This window comes from Pseudophryne corroboree, chromosome 6, assembly GCF_028390025.1.
Source record: "Pseudophryne corroboree isolate aPseCor3 chromosome 6, aPseCor3.hap2, whole genome shotgun sequence".
NCBI classification, from domain to species: Eukaryota; Metazoa; Chordata; class Amphibia; order Anura; family Myobatrachidae; genus Pseudophryne; species Pseudophryne corroboree.
The window spans coordinates 662,539,541-662,557,861 of NC_086449.1; the positions used below are offsets into that span (position 1 = coordinate 662,539,541).

Below are 18,321 nucleotides of genomic sequence, written 5' to 3' on the forward strand. Positions count from 1 at the left end.
AGCTGCTGGCACTGGTATGGTTAATTTCTTGGTAAGCTTTGACACTGAAGAATCAACTATTGGTGGATTCTCCCATGTACACGTTACCGAGTCTGGAAACGGATAACTAGACTTAAATCTGCGAGGTATAGAAAACCGTTTATCTGGATTCTGTCGTGTTTCTACTAACATCTGATTTAGAGAATCCGACACAGGAAAACTTACTGGCGTCTTCCGTCGTTTAGTAAATACGACCTGATCATTGGTGAGAGGCTGCTCAGCTTCAGGAAACCTTAGAGACTGCCGTACCGCTCTGATGAGATCATCAATGCCGGAACTGTTAACATCCTCGTTATCTGACTCCACCTCATTATGGCGACAGACAATACAATACACAAAAAACAGACACCTGCACGACTCAGTAAAATAGCAATAAGGTGTCTCTGTATATATATCTGGCCCAGTGCAGTACACGTGGCCAGTACTATGAAATGTGATCCCAAATTCCCACTAACACCCCTGCGCCTCCGGTGGAGTAGAGATGTAGGACAGGAACGTTCTGGAATCACAGCAGGAAGACACAGGAAGCATGGTTAAAAATGGCTGCCCTGCTAACTTATACATATAATCCTAGTGCTGGTTACATTCACTGATTATACTGTAACAATCCCTGCAGCCTCTTATCTGCTGCTGCAGTATTTCTCTGCTTCATTATTATTTGTCCCCCCTGTAATGGCTGCCTGCTCTTTTAACTTAGTACAGCGGCAGCGCAGCGTGTGGGCCCCCAGCGGGTATCGTAGAGCGCTATGTGCCTCGTGTTCCCAGCGGTGGGCTCCTGTATAATAGCGTCAGCTAATCAAGCTAGCGCTGCGGCGGCCGGCGGCCTGTGAGAGTCGATCAGAGGTGCCCGCACGGAGGTCTGTGGCCGAACGTGCGGGCGCCTGAGAGGGGAGAGCCGCGGTGCCTGCACGGAGGTCTGTGGCCGAACGTGCGGCGCCTGAGAGGGGAGATCAGCGGCGTCATCACGTCGGGGCGGCAGCGGGAGCTGACCGCCCCGTTTCACATACCTTACTCCTGCAGACGTGCGGAGGCTCCGACGGGGCTTCTTAAACAAGCGCCGGCCAGCCTGTGCAGGAGGATGTGTGGGCTGTGAGGGAGCTCTTTCAGAGAGGCCCGACACGCCCGTGCTGCTATCAGCAGCTGCACTATCCCTGACCCTGCCTTTTGGAAGGGGGAAAGGGATGTGTCCAAATAGTAGAAAAAATAAAAAGAAAAATAAAAAATAAAAGTTTCTTCAAAAAACCGTGACTTCAGTTATTCAGGTGTTGCCACGTTCAGCACAGAAAAAACACTGAGATGTGCTCGGGGATATGGAGGGGTGGAGTGTTACTAAATTTAAATATTCAGTGCTGTTCCTACGGAAGCCCGTCCATATCCCAAGAGTACTCCAGTGACCCCTAGTGGATGAAAAAGAAAGCTTGGGAATCTCCAGATAAAAAACTGCAGATTTCCAAACGGATTCTTATGGCGTATCCTTTCCCGCCAACGGACAGGTTACGATGGGAATCCTCCCCTAGGGTGGACAAAGCTTTAACACGCTTATCCAAAAAGGTAGCCCTGCCGTCCCAGGATACGGCTACCCTCAAGGATGCTGCTGATCGCAAACAGGAGGGTACCCTGAAGTCCATTTATACACATTCAGGTATCTTGCTCAGACCGGCAATCGCGTCGGCCTGGGTCTGTAGTGCAGTAGCGGCATGGACTGATACCTTATCAGAGGAGTTTGATACCCTAGATAGGGATACTGTTTTATTGACCCTGGGGCATATTAAAGACGCTGTCCTTTATATGAGAGATGCTCAAAGAGACATTAGTCTGCTGGGTTCTAGAATAAACGCTATGTCGATTTCTGCCAGAAGGGTCCTGTGGACTCTGCAATGGACAGGTGATGGCGACTCTAAACGACATATGGAGGTTTTACCTTACAGGGGTGAGGAATTGTTCGGTGAAGGTCTCTCGGACCTGGTCTCCACAGCTACGGCTGGAAAGTCAAATTTTTTGCCTTATGTTCCCTCACAGCCTAAGAGAGCACCGCATTATCAAATGCAGTCCTTTCGTTCACAAAGAAACAAGAAAGTCCGAGGTGCGTCCTTTCTTGCCAGAGGGAGGGGCAGAGGAAAGAAGCTGCACAATACAGCTAGTTCCCAGAAACAGAAGTCCTCCCCGGCCTCTACAAAATCCACCGCATGACGCTGGGGCTCTACTGGCGGAGTCGGGGCCAGTGGGGGCGCGTCTTCGGAATTTCAGCCACATGTGGGTTCACTCCCAGGTGGATCCCTGGGCAATAGAAATTGTGTCTCAGGGTTACAAGCTGGAATTCGAAGAGGTGCCTCCTCGCCGGTTTTTCAAATCGGCCTTACCGTCTTCCCCCCTAGAGAGGGAGATAGTGTTAAATGCAATACAAAAATTGTATCTTCAGCAGGTGGTGGTCAAGGTTCCCCTCCTTCAACAGGGAAGGGGTTATTATTCGACCATGTTTGTGGTTCCGAAACCGGACGGTTCGGTCAGACCCATATTGAATTTAAAATCTCCGAACCTATACTTGAAGAGGTTCAAGTTCAAGATGAAATCGCTAAGAGCGGTCATCGCCAGCCTGGAAGGGGGGGATTTTATGGTGTCACTGGACATAAAGGATGCGTACCTTCATGTCCCCATTTATCCACCTCATCAGGCGTACCTAAGATTTGCGGTACAGGACTGTCATTACCAATTTCAGACGTTGCCGTTTGGTCTCTCAACGGCTCCGAGGATTTTCACCAAGGTAATGGCGGAAATGATGGTGCTCCTGCGCAAGCAGGGTGTCACAATTATCCCGTACTTGGACGATCTCCTCATAAAAGCGAGATCAAGAGAGCAGTTGCTGAACAGCGTATCTCTTTCACTGAAAGTGTTACAACAACACAGCTGGATTCTCAATATCCCAAAGTCGCAGTTGGTTCCTACGACTCGTCTGCCTTTCTTGGGCATGATTCTGGACACGACCCAGAAAAGGGTTTATCTTCCGATAGAAAAAGTCCAGGAACTTATGACTCTGGTCAGGAATCTTTTGAAATCAAGACAGGTGTCCGTGCATCATTGCACTCGAGTCCTGGGAAAGATGGTGGCCTCATAGCATTCCCTTTGGCAGGTTCCATGCAAGGACTTTCCAATGGGATCTGTTGGACAAGTGGTCCAGATCACATCTATAGATGCATCGGTTGATCACCCTGTCCCCCAGGGCCAGGTTGTCGCTCCTGTGGTGGCTGCAGAGTGCTCACCTTCTCGAGGGCCGCAGAGGTTGGGGAGCAGACACACAGGGAAGAGATTTCCAGGGTCTTTGGTCACGTCAAGAGACTTGTCTGCACATCAACATCCCGGAACTAAGGGCCATATACAACGCCCTACGTCAAGCGGAGGCCTTACTTCGCGACCAACCAGTTCTGATCCAGTCAGACAACATCACCGCAGTGGCTCATGTAAACCGCCAAGGCGGCACAAGGAGCAGAGCGGCAATGGCGGAAGCTACCAGGATTCTTAATCATGTAAGCGCACTGTCCGCAGTGTTCATTCCGGGAGTGGACAACTGGGAAGCAGACTTCCTCAGCAGACACGACCTACACCCGGGAGAGTGGGGACTTCATCCAGAAGTCTTCGCACAGATTGTGAGTCGGTGGGAACTGCCACAGATAGACATGATGGCGTCCCGCCTCAACAAAAAGCTACAGAGGTATTGCGCCAGGTCCAGAGACCCTCAGGCAGTAGCGGTAGACGCCCTTGTGACACCGTGGGTGTTCCGGTCCGTCTATGTATTTCCTCCTCTTCCTCTCATACCCAAGGTGTTGAGAATAGTAAGAAGAAAAGGAGTGAGAACTATCCTCGTTGTTCCAGATTGGCCACGACGGACCTGGTATCCAGATCTGCAGGAAATGCTCACGGAAGATCCGTGGCCTCTTCCTCTAAGGCAGGACCTGTTGCAACAGGGACCCTGTCTGTTCCAAGACTTACCGCGGCTGCGTTTGACGGCATGGCGGTTGAACTCCGGATCCTAGCGGAAAAAGGTATTCCGGTTGGGGTTATCCCTACGCTGATAAAGGCTAGGAAGGAAGTAACAGCAAAACATTATCACCGTATATGGCAAGATATGTTTCTTGGTGTGAGGCCAGGGATACTCCTTCAGAAGAATTCCATCTGGGCCGTTTCCTTCACTTCCTACAAACTGGAGTGGATTTAGGCCTTAAATTAGGCTCCATTAAGGTCCAGATTTCGTCCCTATCCATTTTCTTTCAAAAAGAATTGGCTTCTCTCCCAGAAGTTCAGACTTTTGTTAAGGGAGTACTGCATATTCAGCCTCCATTTGCCCCCGGTGGCGCCTTGGGACCTTAATGTGGTCTTATACTTCCTAAAGTCACACTGGTATGAACCACTGAAAACGGTGGAGTTGAAATATCTCACTTGGAAGGTGGTCATGTTATTAGCCCTAGCTTCGGCTTGGCGAGTGTCGGAATTAGCGGCTTTATCACATAAAAGCCCCTATCTGGTTTTCCATATGGATAGAGCGGAATTGCGGACACGTCCTCAGTTCCTGCCAAAAGTGGTTTCATCCTTTCATATGAACCAACCTATTGTGGTGCCTGTGGCTACACGGGACTTAGAGGATTCCGAGTCCCTTGATGTGGTCAGGGCTTTGAAAATTTATGTAGCCAGGACGGCTAGAGTCCGAAAAACAGAAGCACTGTTTGTTCTGTATGCAGCCAACAAGCTTGGCGGCCCTGCTTCAAAGCAGACTCTTGCTCGCTGGATCTGTAACACGATTCAGCAAGCGCATTCTACGGCTGGTTTGCCGTTACCAAAATCTGTCAAGGCCCATTCCACTAGGAAAGTGGGCTCTTCTTGGGTGGCTGCCCGAGGGGTCTCGGCACTACAGCTGTGTCGAGCTGCTACTTGGTCGGGTACAAACACCTTTGCAAAATTCTATAAGTTTGATACCCTGGCTGAGGAGGACCTCATGTTTGCTCAATTGGTGCTGCAGAGTCATCCGTACTCTCCCGCCCGTTTGGGAGCTTTGGTATAATCCCCATGGTCCTTACGGAGTCCCCAGCATCCTCTAGGACGTTAGAGAAAATAAGATTTTACTTACCGGTAAATCTATTTCTCATAGTCCGTAGAGGATGCTGGGCGCCCGTCCCAAGTGCGGACTTCTTCTGCAATACTTGTATATAGTTATTGCTTCAATAAGGGTTACGTTATTGTTGCATCAGGCGTGAACTGATGCTATGATATTGTCATACTGTTTACTGGATTGTTATCACAAGTTATACGGTGTGATTGGTGTGGCTGGTATGATTCTTGCCCTTGGATTAACAAAAATCCTTTCCTCGTACTGTCCATCTCCTCTGGGCACAGTTCTCTAACTGAGGTCTGGAGGAGGGGCAGAGAGGGAGGAGCCAGTGCACACCAGGAACTAAATTCTTTCTTAAAGTGCCCATGTCTCCTGCGGAGCCCGTCTCTCCCCATGGTCCTTACGGAGTCCCCAGCATCCTCTACGGACTACGAGAAATAGATTTACCGGTAAGTAAAATCTTATTATTTTTTTTATCAGTGAGTGATAAGTTTCACTCTGAGTGATAAATTGCACCAGCCAATCCACTCCTGTCATTTTTCAAACCCAGCCTGTGACATGGAAGTTAGGAGCTGATTGGGTGGTGCAATTTATCACTCATTGATAAATAAGGGCATAAGTCTGTAATACCTGTTCTGCTAATATATGTAACATTGAAGCAATTTGTCGGATCATTTCAAGCATATTGTTAGACTCCCAGCAGTGAAAGCGTTAAACTGTGGATAAAATTCCTCAGAGGCACACTGTAGCTTGCTGATGTGCCGTATTTAGTACCTTCAAGAAGTGATCTGAAAGCAATTATAAAGGCTGAGGGTGGTAGTTGTAAATATCAATAGTAGTGAGAAAATATGCATAGCTACAGATGTGTCCTTTTTCCCAGTTTCCAGTTGTGCCAGACATCCCCTCTCAGCTCAGCAGAACCCATCTGATTCGGCTGCACTTGAGTGTCTTTCACACTCAAATTGTGCACCTTATTTGCATTACTGGGAGTGCTTAAACTATATTCCTATCTTACACTGATCAATTTGTGTGACATTTGTGTGATACGCAGTCTGAATCTGTGTAGAAAGGGCTCTGATGTGTGCGGCTGCAAATTATCCTCACACTGAGTTTTATATGTGACATTGTACTAATTCCTTTGCTATTAATTGGCAGCCTATGGTCTGTCTTACACTGTGAGTGGCTTTTCGATGGGGCTGAGATCCATCAAAGACATACAATTTAAAAAAAGATGCAGTGCACTACTCCTCTCTGAGCATTTCAGTTACGCCGGGCGTCTCCTGCCCTGTGGTGTACAGGGAGGTTATAGAAGTATTGCATACACATGACGTTTAGGGTTAGCTTTTCTGGCTAATGTACAAGGGGTGTGCAAAAAATAAGTATTATATTTGCAAATAAACATAGTGAACATTACATTTGTCAGAGTAGTCTATACAAAGTTGAATGCGCTCAAGCCACTTGGTGAAGCAGCTGGACCAGTCTGAAGCGATTATGTCTTCTACGTTTTGTATTAAGGTCTCCACTGCAGCTTCTGGTGACCATGCATCTTGCGCTTGATTTGTGGGAACACGAAGTCGCAAGAAGCAAGTCGGGATTGTACGGCAGTTGACCAAGGTCCTGCATGCGTTCATCGGCCCAAAAATCCACCACATTTCTGGACTTGTGCATTGTCATGATGGAGAAGGGCACCACAAGTGCAGGTTCTTGGACGGCGCTTGGAAATTGCTTCCAGCACTTGCGTTAGGCATTGGTTGGTGTACCAGTCCCCAGTGACTGTGTGCTGCTGCACAAGTGGGACAGTAGCTAAATGACCAGTCTTGGCCACAGTAACAGCCACCTTCTGCTTAGCCACACTGCGCTGGCAATGGATCTTCTGTGGCAGCACACCTCCAATTGGGGTCCACTGGGCCGACTGGTCTCCGTATCGAAACTGTAGATACAGGTTTATTCACCACTGATAATCTCCTAGGCAGACTTTAAGCGACTGCCATCAAATCGGGACAGCATGTCGCGGCACCAAGTAACCAGAGTCTCCTTCTGCTCTTGAGTCAGTTTATGGGGCACCCAGCATGCAGAAACCTTGCTCAGGCAAAGTTTTTTGTGGAGTATAAAGCGGATGGATCCCAATGAGATGCCTATCTGTTTCTCTAATAGGGCCACGGTTACCCTGGTGGTCACCTCTGCTATGGCCTGCATGACGGCAACGTTGTCCTTGGTGATAGCAGACACTATTCGGCTGCAGTGCTTCTAGTATTCCAAGGGCCGTCTCTTGCACCAAAATTCTGCAAACCACTCAAACACAGTGGTTCGTGACTGTGCTTCCTACCCAAAAGCAGCTCACAGTCTGTCAAAACCTTCCTGCAGTTGCAGACCACTCTTGTAGTTGTAGAAGATCATAGCTCTCCAGTGGCCTCTTTTGAGGTTCATAATGGGTTCAGGAAGGAAGTGAACATGCGGACTTCTTTGGTGTGTAATGCTGCGTATATACAGTTCTGTGCCTTGACAGCTCACAGGAACTTTAGTCCGAGATTACAGTTGACAACCAGACAGTCAGATTGTGTCTGCTCTATGTTTGCAATATGCATCCAGAAACTTTTTGAAATTAAAGGCGAGAGCTATGTAGAAAATTAGCACTTTATAGTTAGTACAGTAAGAGGAGAAAAATCTAAACAAGAACTTGACAGTGATGAATAATCTATCATACAGTTGGTATAATTTAAGGTACAAAAATGTGACAAGTGACTGGTGGGGTATTACTTGTGCATAGAAAGGCAGATATGGTTTACATAATATTGGAGATACCGGAGATGATTAGAAGTATGCAAATGGATCACTATTTGTGCCTAGGCAGCTACATTTACTGACATACAATACTTTAATGGAGGCAGAAATGAAAGATGCTTATAAACAGATATGAATGTTGTTAAACAGTGTGTAATTGAAAACACAGTATGTTTATAAACAGATATAATTATTGGCAAGTAGTAAGATAATGGAGACAAAAATGAGATGATTATAAACATTATGCAGATAGGTCGTTACTTGTGCTGTGAAGGCAGAGAAGATTGATGCCAAACAGTGTGTTACTAGTGGCAACAAGATGAGATTGTTACAAACAGTGTAGAACAGCACAGAACAGTAATGGAGACAGAAGTTTGACAGTTGGTTGTGCATATTGAGGCAGATATGGTAAATAGCAAAATTGTACCATTAAAATGGAGAGGAAAAGATGGATGGTTATAAATGATATGCAGTTACTTAAGGTTGTAAAAATAAATAACCACAAGGCAGTATATGATGGACAAGTATTGGGATATGACTGAAATGAAATACAATTTAGAGGATTATATTCTTGCACTAGATATGAAGGTGTTCAGGTGGGAAACAAAAGCCTGAGCAGTAATATGTTCTGATAAGAAAGGATGCTAGGACGCAGGAATACAATGCTGGAGAATGACAGATTGTAGAGGAAAAGAATCCCAAAAACAGAAGGGACAAAAGGTTTGGGTTATGTGCAGAAGTCTCCGGGACTGGTAGTTGACCGGTTGTTGATTTACTATCTTTTTGTATGCACTACCCACCCTTGGTCTAAATAACTATGCACTGGCATTGCTGATTATTTTCTGGTTTTAGAAACCATAGGGTCCCAGCTATCATTCCACTCATAGGTCTCACCATACAGAAAGGCAGTTTGTTCATCTTGGTGCTTTGCATCACAGTTTATAAGTGTTCCCAAGGCTTTATGCTTTTTCATTAGATGGCGCATATCATAGTCAGAATGCTGTCATGTGACCGGCGGTCACCATGCTGACCTCGGAAACCCGACTGATTACAATGCTGCCCAACGAAATGCCGACACACAGGGTCTATTCCCACTTGTGGTCGTCCACGACACCCATAGAGTGGGCATAGAACCTGTGGCGAGCACATCGAGCCACCAAGCCCACTGCGAGGCGAGCGTATGAAGCCCGCAAGGGGCTCTGTTATGCTTATACACCGTGCTGGCCTTCTGCTGCTGGGAACCTGCAGTCAGTATGCTGACCGCCGTGATCCCAGGCGCCGGCAACACATTACCAACCCTCATAGTCTTACACTGTATCTTGCTTACTGCAAATAGCCTTTGGCAGCTAGTCTAGGTTTGTAACGCTGAACTCCTTGCTTTGCATTTTACATCTTATTTCTTAAGGTAAATGTGTCCATGTTTGCAATATCCCATTCATGCTGGCTGCCTCAGTTAGCAGCTGCCTGATCTCTTCCCAGGAGATCAGAAATACTGGATGATAAGTCTCCAAGTTTGTCTCACATTTGCATTTCTATTTACTTTATTTTCTGGTTGAAATATAGCATATGTTCACAAATTTGCTAATTAAGACTTTCTTTTATACTGCGGTGGAAAGTATTCTTATCTTTAGCCTGAGAGTTTAATATGTACAATACCTGTGCGGTGTATTTTGTTTACATTCATCTTATTGAAATTCAGTATGTCAGCATGCTCACAATGTTGACATTGACCATGCCGACGACATTCATCATATTCACACTGATGAAATGTCTGACAAAACGTGTCTGTGGTCTAGTGGTGACTTTCCTTGTACGGTGGCTCTAGTAGGGTCTGGCAGTCAGATGATGAGGGCTTCCTCTGGATCTAGCAGTGCTTCCAGTGGGGGGGTTTCCCTATCCCTCCCTCTGACCCTTAAGCTGGGTACACACCTGTAGTGACGGCCCAACGTCCTGATGGTACTGCTGAATTCCTTTCGGCCTGGACCAGCGGGCATTGGCCGTACACATCAGGAGTGCGGAATGACCTGTTCCGTCCTTCATTTGCATAGTGCTAGGTCGCTAGCAGTGTCTTCCATTGGCCCTGCAGCAGGCAACATTCACCATGCCGACATGGACATGTCGACTTGACATGTTGGTCACGCTATATCCCATCAAGATGTTAATGAATGCCCAGCCTGACGCTAACCCTAAAATTGGCAAAAATCTGTTGTCGACATTGAGTCTTAACATTCCTAAAGTCGTTTTTGTGTCAGTGTCACCATTGTGGATGTCGACATGTCCAGTCAGTCTGTTGTGACATTGTGAATGTATACTATTTCTTTGTTTATTATTCATAATAGTAATTAAAAGCAGTGTATTATGTTGCATATTTGCTAGTGGTCCGTAAATGGCTTTTTGTTTGCTTATAAAAGTATTCTTAATTACAGGATCTTTTGAAGAAATGCCATCAGTGTATGGAAACAATTGTGAAGGCAAAGGACCAGCAGGCTGCAGAAGCAAACAAGAATGCAAGTATCCTGCTTAAAGAACTTGACCTTGAAAAGGTACAGTGTGCTTAAATTGTATTTTTATACCCCATTTGTTTAATGCTGATATTCTTCTGTATATTTTACAAGACAGTGAAAAATACATTGAGTGCAAAGATTGTTTTGTGCAAATTTGGAGTTTTTATTTTACTGGTAGCCACAATATTTGCGCAGTAATGTTAGCAACCGAGTCGGTAGGGGTACAGTACACAGAATAATATCCGATTGTAACAAAACTGTCAAGCATACAGAAAAAAAACTAGTGTCAGGCAAAAGCACACGCACGGTCTTTCCAGCTTTACAATCAGTCCACCCTGTTTCCCCCATGTCATGGCCAGTACACGTGAGACTGCATACCTGGGCATATCACAATTGCCCCTTTTTAATATTAAAAAATCAGGACGATTGGATGATACGAAATTGTTACTTACTGGTTGAAAACTGGGCACACAGTAGCAGATATTGGCAGTCGCCCATCTGCAACTTTATGCAAAAACTCTACAAATTTCCATTGTGTACAGCCGTTTGCGAGAATGTGCAAGGACTGAGATGCCCACTAATTGCCCACTAATGTCTGTGCACGCTGTAATACTGATTGGTGCATTTTTCTACAGTACCATCGTTCACACCTATGGCAGTTGCAATTTCTACTGTTGACCATGGCCTCCTATGCTTGTGACCGTGTGTCTGGCAATGCTGCCACTTGCATTTACACTCCTGTAACACCCCTATAACAAATGCACATGCTTGCACTATTGGTCACTGCCCAGGAACACCTATTACTTTGCTGCCACATTTCTGATTCTGGCTGACCCGATTGCAACTTCACCTTTGTGCTTACACACTATTTAATGCATACCATTTTAGAACTGTTCATGCATGTGCAGTTACAAATAATCGGTCAGCTACAGTATGTGAACATTGGTGTTGTGTTTGATTCGGGGCCCATACTAAGAATTGCTTTCCCGTATTAGAACAGGAGAATTGTTTTGTGTAGTAAAATGGACAAAAGTGGACTTTGAAAAGGGAATTTATGGTAGACTTACCACTGTTAAATCTCTTTCTGCGAGGTACACTGGGTTCCACAGAGAATACATCGGGGTGTAGAGATGGATCTTGATCCAGAGGCACCAACAGGCTAAAGCTTTAGACCAGAGGTTCTCAAACTCTGTCCTCGGGGTCCCACACAGTGCATGTTTTGCAGGTCTCTTCACAGAATCGCAAGTGAAATAATTAGCTCCACCTGTGGACCTTTTAAAATGTGTCAGTGAGTAATTAATACACCTGTGCACCTGCTGGGTTACCTGCAAAACATGCACTGTGTGGGCCCCTGAGGACCGAGTTTGAGAACCTCTGCTTTAGACTGTCCCAGAATGCATTGCGGGGCCTCCTCTATAACCCCGCCTCCAGGCACTGTGAACTCAGTTTTGTTAACCAGCCCAATGCAGAATCGGGTAAAAGAGAAGGCAGATGTTAGTCACATAGAACCACGTTCTCACGACAGGAGACGGGACTAGCGGTTAATGCCATACAAACACAAAGAAGCGAAGTGCGTCAGGGTGGGCGCCCTGTGGATCCCAGTGTACCTTGCAGAAAGAGCTTTAACCATGGTAAGTCTACCATAAATCTCCTTTTCTGCACCGGGGTACACTGTGTTCCACAGGGAATACACTGGGGATGTCCTAAAGCAGTTCCTCAAGTGTCCAAAGGAAGCATTCTGGGAGGCAAAAGTATCAAAGGCATAGAACCTAATAAACGTGTTCACTGAGGACCATGTAGCCACCTTGCTCAATTGTTCTGCGGACGGGCCGCCAAGAGGGTCCAACAGACCGAGTAGAATGGGCTTTAATAGCAGCAGAAGCTGGGAGTCTAGCCTGCGCATAAGCTTGTGCAATAACCATTCTAATCCATCTGGCCAAGATTTGCTTATTCGCAGGCCAGCCACGTTTGTCGAAACCAAACCATACAAAAAGGGTATCTGACCTCCTGTTAGAGGCAGTCCTCTCCACATATATACGGAGAGCCTGTAACACATCCGAAGACCGTTCTTTGCAGGACAATTCGGAAGAGATGAAGGCTGGAACCACAATTTCTTGATTAAGGTGAAAAGATGACACCACCTTAGGAAAATAACCAGGGCAAGTTCTAAGAACTGCTCGGTCACAATGAAATATCAAAAAGGGTGAACGACAGGACAAAGCGCCGAAGTCTGTCTAGCAGAGGCAATAGCCAGCAGAAACAGGACCTTGGCTGTGAGCCATTTAAGGTCCACTGACTCAAGAGGTTCAAATGTAGACTCTTGCAGGGCATTCATGGCAACAGACAAATCCCATGTAGCCACAGGAGGGATATAGGGAGGTTGAATCCGCAGTACGCCCTGAGTGAATGTATGAACGTCTGGTATAGACGCAATTTTTCTCTGAAACCACACCGACAAGGCAGATATGTGAACCTTGAGGGAAGCCAGACGATGTCCTAAATCCAGGCCTTGTTGCAAAAACTGAATTTGTAAGCATCGTAATTCTTAGCAGCACACCAGGTGAAGTAAGAATTCTAGACATTATAATAAATCCGCGCAGATGCCGAATTGCGGGCCTTCAGCATAGTTTGGAAGACCGCCTCGGAGAATCCTTTGGCCCTCAGGAGTAAAGCTTTAAGAGCCACACCGTCAGTCTGGCCAGGTCTGGATAAACACAAGGGCCCTGAACGAGGAGGTCTGAGCATTGAGGGAGGAGAAGAGGACGCTCTATCAATAGACCCTGCAGGTCTGAGAACCAATGCCGTCTGGGCCATGCTGGAGCGACTATAAGTAGTATTCCTTCTTGTTTGAACTTCCGTAGTACCCTGGGCAGGAGTGACACTGGAGGGAACACGCAGGGTAGCCGAAAGTTCCATGGAATTGCTACAGCGTCCACGAACTCTGCTTGAGGATCCCTGGTTATTGATCCGAAGACCGGAACTTTGTGATAGTGTCGCATCGCAATCAGGTCTACATCTGGTAGGCCGCACTTGTTCACTAGAAGTTGAAATACTTGCTTATGAAGACTCCACCTTCTGGTGTGCACGTCCTGAAGACTGAGGAACTCACCTTCCCAGTTGAGGACTCCCAGAATTAACACTGCCGGCAGAAGGCATTCCGCCCAACTAAGGATTTTCGACACTTCCATCATTGCCATGCGGCTTAGAGTGTTGCCCTGATGGTTTATGTACGCCACCGTGATGGCGTGGTCTGACCGTACTTGAACAGGCCTGTTCTACATCAGAGGCAGGGCGGGAGACAAAGTATTGAACACTGCCCACAATTCCAGAAGGTTTATCGAAAGGAGTGAGTCCTCCATGGTCCACCGACCCTGGAAAGAGTGTTGTTATTATTATTATCCTTTATTTCTCTAACGTCCTAGTGGATGCTGGGGACTCCGAAAGGACCATGGGGAATAGCGGCTCCGCAGGAGACTGGGCACAAAAGTAAAAAGCTTTAGGACTACCTGGTGTGCACTGGCTCCTCCCCCTATGACCCTCCTCCAAGCCTCAGTTAGATTTTTGTGCCCGAACGAGACGGGTGCAGGCTAAGGGGCTCTCCTGAGCTGCTTAGTGTAAAAGTTTAAAGTAGGTTTTTTATTTTCAGTGAGACCTGCTGGCAACAGGCTCACTGCACCGAGGGACTAAGGGGAGAAGAAGCGAACTCACCTGCGTGCCGAGTGGATTGGGCTTCTTAGGCTACTGGACATTAGCTCCAGAGGGACGATCACAGGCCCAGCCATGGATGGGTCCCAGAGCCGCGCCGCCGTCCCCCTTACAGAGCCAGAAGACGGAAGAGGTCCGGAAAATCGGCGGCAGAAGACGTCCTGTCTTCTAAAAGGTAGCGCACAGCACTGCAGCTGTGCGCCATTGCTCTCAGCACACTTCACACTCCGGTCACTGAGGGTGCAGGGCGCTGCCCTGAGACGCAATAAAAACACCTTTTTTGGCAAAAAATACATGACATATAGCTCCTGGGCTATATGGATGTATTTAACCCCTGCCAATTTTTACATAAAAAAGCGGGAGAAAGGCCGCCGAAAAAGGGGCGGAGCCTATCTCCTCAGCACACTGGCGCCATTTTTTCCTCACAGCTCCGTTGGAGGAAGGCTCCCTGACTCTCCCCTGCAGTCCTGCACTACAGAAACAGGGTAAAACAAGAGAGGGGGGGCACTAATTTGGCATATAAATATATACAGCAGCTATATTAGGGAAAAACACTTATATAAGGTTATCCCTGTATATATATATATAGCGCTCTGGTGTGTGCTGGCAAACTCTCCCTCTGTCTCCCCAAAGGGCTAGTGGGGTCCTGTCCTCTATCAGAGCATTCCCTGTGTGTGTGCTGTGTGTCGGTACGTTGTGTCGACATGTATGAGGAGGAAAATGATGTGGAGGCGGAGCAATTGCCTGTGTTAGTGATGTCACCCCCTAGGGAGTCGACACCTGACTGGATGGTCTTATGGAAAGAATTACGTGATAGTGTCAGCACTTTACAAAAGACTGTTGACGACATGAGACAGCCGGCAAATCAGTTAATACCTGTACAGGCGTCTCAAACACCGTCAGGGGCTCTAAAGCGCCCGTTACCTCTGGTGGTCGACACAGACCCAGACACGGACACTGACTCCAGTGTCGACGGTGAGGAAACAAACGTATTTTCCAGTAGGGCCACACGTTACATGATCACGGCAATGAAGGAGGTTTTGAACATTTCTGATACTACAAGTACCACAAAAAAAGGGTATTATGTGGGGTGTGAAAAAACTACCCGTAGTTTTTCCCGAATCAGATGAATTAAATGAGGTGTGTGATGAAGCGTGGGTTTCCCCCGATAAAAAACTGCTAATTTCTAAAAAGTTATTGGCATTATACCCTTTCCCGCCCGAGGTTAGGGCGCGTTGGGAAACACCCCCTAGCGTAGATAAGGCGCTCACACGCTTATCAAAACAAGTGGCGTTACCGTCCCCAGATACGGCCGCCCTCAAGGAACCAGCTGATAGAAAGCTGGAAAATATCCTTAAAAGTATATACACACATACTGGTATTATACTGCGACCAGCAATCGCCTCAGCCTGGATGTGCAGTGCTGGGGTGGCTTGGTCGGATTCCCTGACTGAAAATATTGATACCCTAGACAGGGACAATATATTATTGACTATAGAGCATTTAAAGGATGCATTTCTATATATGCGAGATGCACAGAGGGATATTTGCACTCTGGCATCAAGAGTAAGTGCGATGTCCATTTCTGCCAGAAGAGGATTATGGACACGACAGTGGTCAGGTGATGCGGATTCCAAACGGCATATGGAAGTATTGCCGTATAAAGGGGAGGAGTTATTTGGGGTCGGTCTATCGGACCTGGTGGCCACGGCAACGGCTGGAAAATCCACCTTTTTACCCCAAGTCACCTCGCAGCAGAAAAAGATACCGTCTTTTCAGGCTCAGTCCTTTCGTCCCCATAAGGGCAAGCGGGCAAAAGGCCACTCATATCTGCCCCGGGGCAGAGGAAGGGGAAAAAGACTGCAGCAGACAGCCTCTTCCCACGAACAGAAGCCCTCCCCCGCTTCTGCCAAGTCCTCAGCATGACGCTGGGGCCTTACAAGCGGACTCAGGCACGGTGGGGGCCCGTCTCAAGAATTTCAGCGCGCAGTGGGCTCACTCGCAAGTGGACCCCTGGATCCTGCAGGTAGTATCTCAGGGGTACAAATTGGAATTCGAGACGTCTCCCCCTCGCCGGTTCCTGAAGTCTGCTTTACCAACGTCTCCCCCTGACAGGGAGGCGGTATTGGAAGCCATTCACAAGCTGTATTCCCAGCAGGTGATAATCAAGGTACCCCTCCTACAACAGGGAAAGGGGTATTATTCCACGCTGTTTGTGGTACCGAAGCCGGACGGCTCGGTGAGACCCATTTTAAATCTGAAATCCTTGAACACTTACATAAAAAGGTTCAAGTTCAAGATGGAGTCACTCAGAGCAGTGATAGCGAACCTGGAAGAAGGGGACTATATGGTGTCTCTGGACATCAAGGATGCTTACCTCCATGTCGCAATTTGCCCTTCTCACCAAGGGTACCTCAGGTTTGTGGTACAGAACTGTCACTATCAATTTCAGACGCTGCCGTTTGGATTGTCCACGGCACCCCGGGTCTTTACCAAGGTAATGGCCGAAATGATGATTCTTCTTCGAAGAAAAGGCGTCTTAATTATCCCTTACTTGGACGATCTCCTGATAAGGGCAAGGTCCAGAGAACAGTTAGAGGTCGGAGTAGCACTATCTCAAGTAGTACTACGACAGCACGGATGGATTCTAAATATTCCAAAATCGCAGCGGATTCCGACGACACGTCTGCTGTTCCTAGGGATGATTCTGGACACAGTACAGAAAAAGGTGTTTCTCCCGGAGGAGAAAGCCAAGGAGTTATCCGACCTAGTCAGGAACCTCCTAAGACCAGGCCAAGTGTCAGTACACCAATGCACAAGGGTCCTGGGAAAGATGGTGGCTTCTTACGAAGCGATTCCATTCGGCAGATTCCACGCAAGAACTTTTCAGTGGGATCTGCTGGACAAATGGTCCGGATCACATCTTCAAATGCATCAGCGGATAACCCTGTCTCCAAGGACAAGTGTGTCTCTCCTGTGGTGGTTACAGAGTGCTCATCTCCTAGAGGGCCGCAGATTCGGCATTCAGGATTGGGTCCTGGTGACCACGGATGCCAGCCTGAGAGGCTGGGGAGCAGTCACACAGGGAAGAAATTTCCAAGGCTTGTGGTCAAGCATGGAAACGTCACTTCACATAAATATCCTGGAACTAAGGGCCATTTACAATGCCCTAAGTCAGGCAAGACCTCTGCTTCAGGGTCAGCCGGTGTTGATCCAGTCGGACAACATCACGGCAGTCGCCCACGTAAACAGACAGGGCGGCACAAGAAGCAGGAGGGCAATGATGGAAGTGGCAAGGATTCTTCGCTGGGCGGAGAATCATGTGATAGCACTGTCAGCAGTGTTCATTCCGGGAGTGGACAACTGGGAAGCAGACTTCCTCAGCAGACACGATCTTCACCCGGGGGAGTGGGGACTTCACCCAGAAGTCTTCCACATGATTGTGAACCGTTGGGAAAAACCAAAGGTGGACATGATGGCGTCCCGCCTCAACAAAAAACTGGACAGATATTGCGCCAGGTCAAGGGACCCTCAGGCAATAGCTGTGGACGCTCTGGTAACACCGTGGGTGTACCAGTCAGTGTATGTGTTCCCTCCTCTTCCTCTCATACCAAAAGTACTGAGAATCATAAGAAGGAGAGGAGTAAAGACTATACTCGTGGCTCCGGATTGGCCAAGAAGGACTTGGTACCCGGAAATTCAAGAGATGCTCACGGAAGACCCGTGGCCTCTACCTTTAAGAAAGGACCTGCTCCAGCAGGGACCATGTCTGTTCCAAGACTTACCGCGGCTGCGTTTGACGGCATGGCGGTTGAACGCCGGATCCTGAAGGAAAAAGGCATTCCGGATGAAGTCATCCCTACCCTGATCAAAGCCAGGAAGGATGTAACCGTACAACATTATCACCGTATTTGGCGTAAATATGTTGCGTGGTGCGAGGCCAGGAAGGCCCCTACAGAGGAATTTCAACTGGGTCGTTTCCTGCATTTCCTGCAAACAGGACTGTCTATGGGCCTCAAATTAGGGTCCATTAAGGTTCAAATTTCGGCCCTGTCAATATTCTTCCAAAAAGAACTGGCTTCTGTTCCTGAAGTTCAGACGTTTGTCAAGGGAGTACTGCATATACAGCCTCCTTTTGTGCCTCCAGTGGCACCTTGGGATCTCAATGTAGTTTTGGGATTCCTAAAATCACAT

The 18,321-nt window shown here is 47.5% G+C and overlaps 1 protein-coding gene across 2 annotated transcripts in view; it reads left to right on the top strand.

The window, feature by feature from the left end:
• The window catches only part of ANKHD1 (ankyrin repeat and KH domain containing 1), a 411,439-nt gene that overhangs the window by 286,714 nt on the left and 106,404 nt on the right, over positions 1 to 18,321 (top strand). For both annotated transcript variants that reach the window (XM_063928239.1, XM_063928240.1), the window contains exon 24: positions 10,345 to 10,461. In XM_063928239.1, the coding sequence (XP_063784309.1) occupies positions 10,345 to 10,461 (117 nt within the window). The remainder of the gene's footprint in view (positions 1 to 10,344; positions 10,462 to 18,321) is intronic.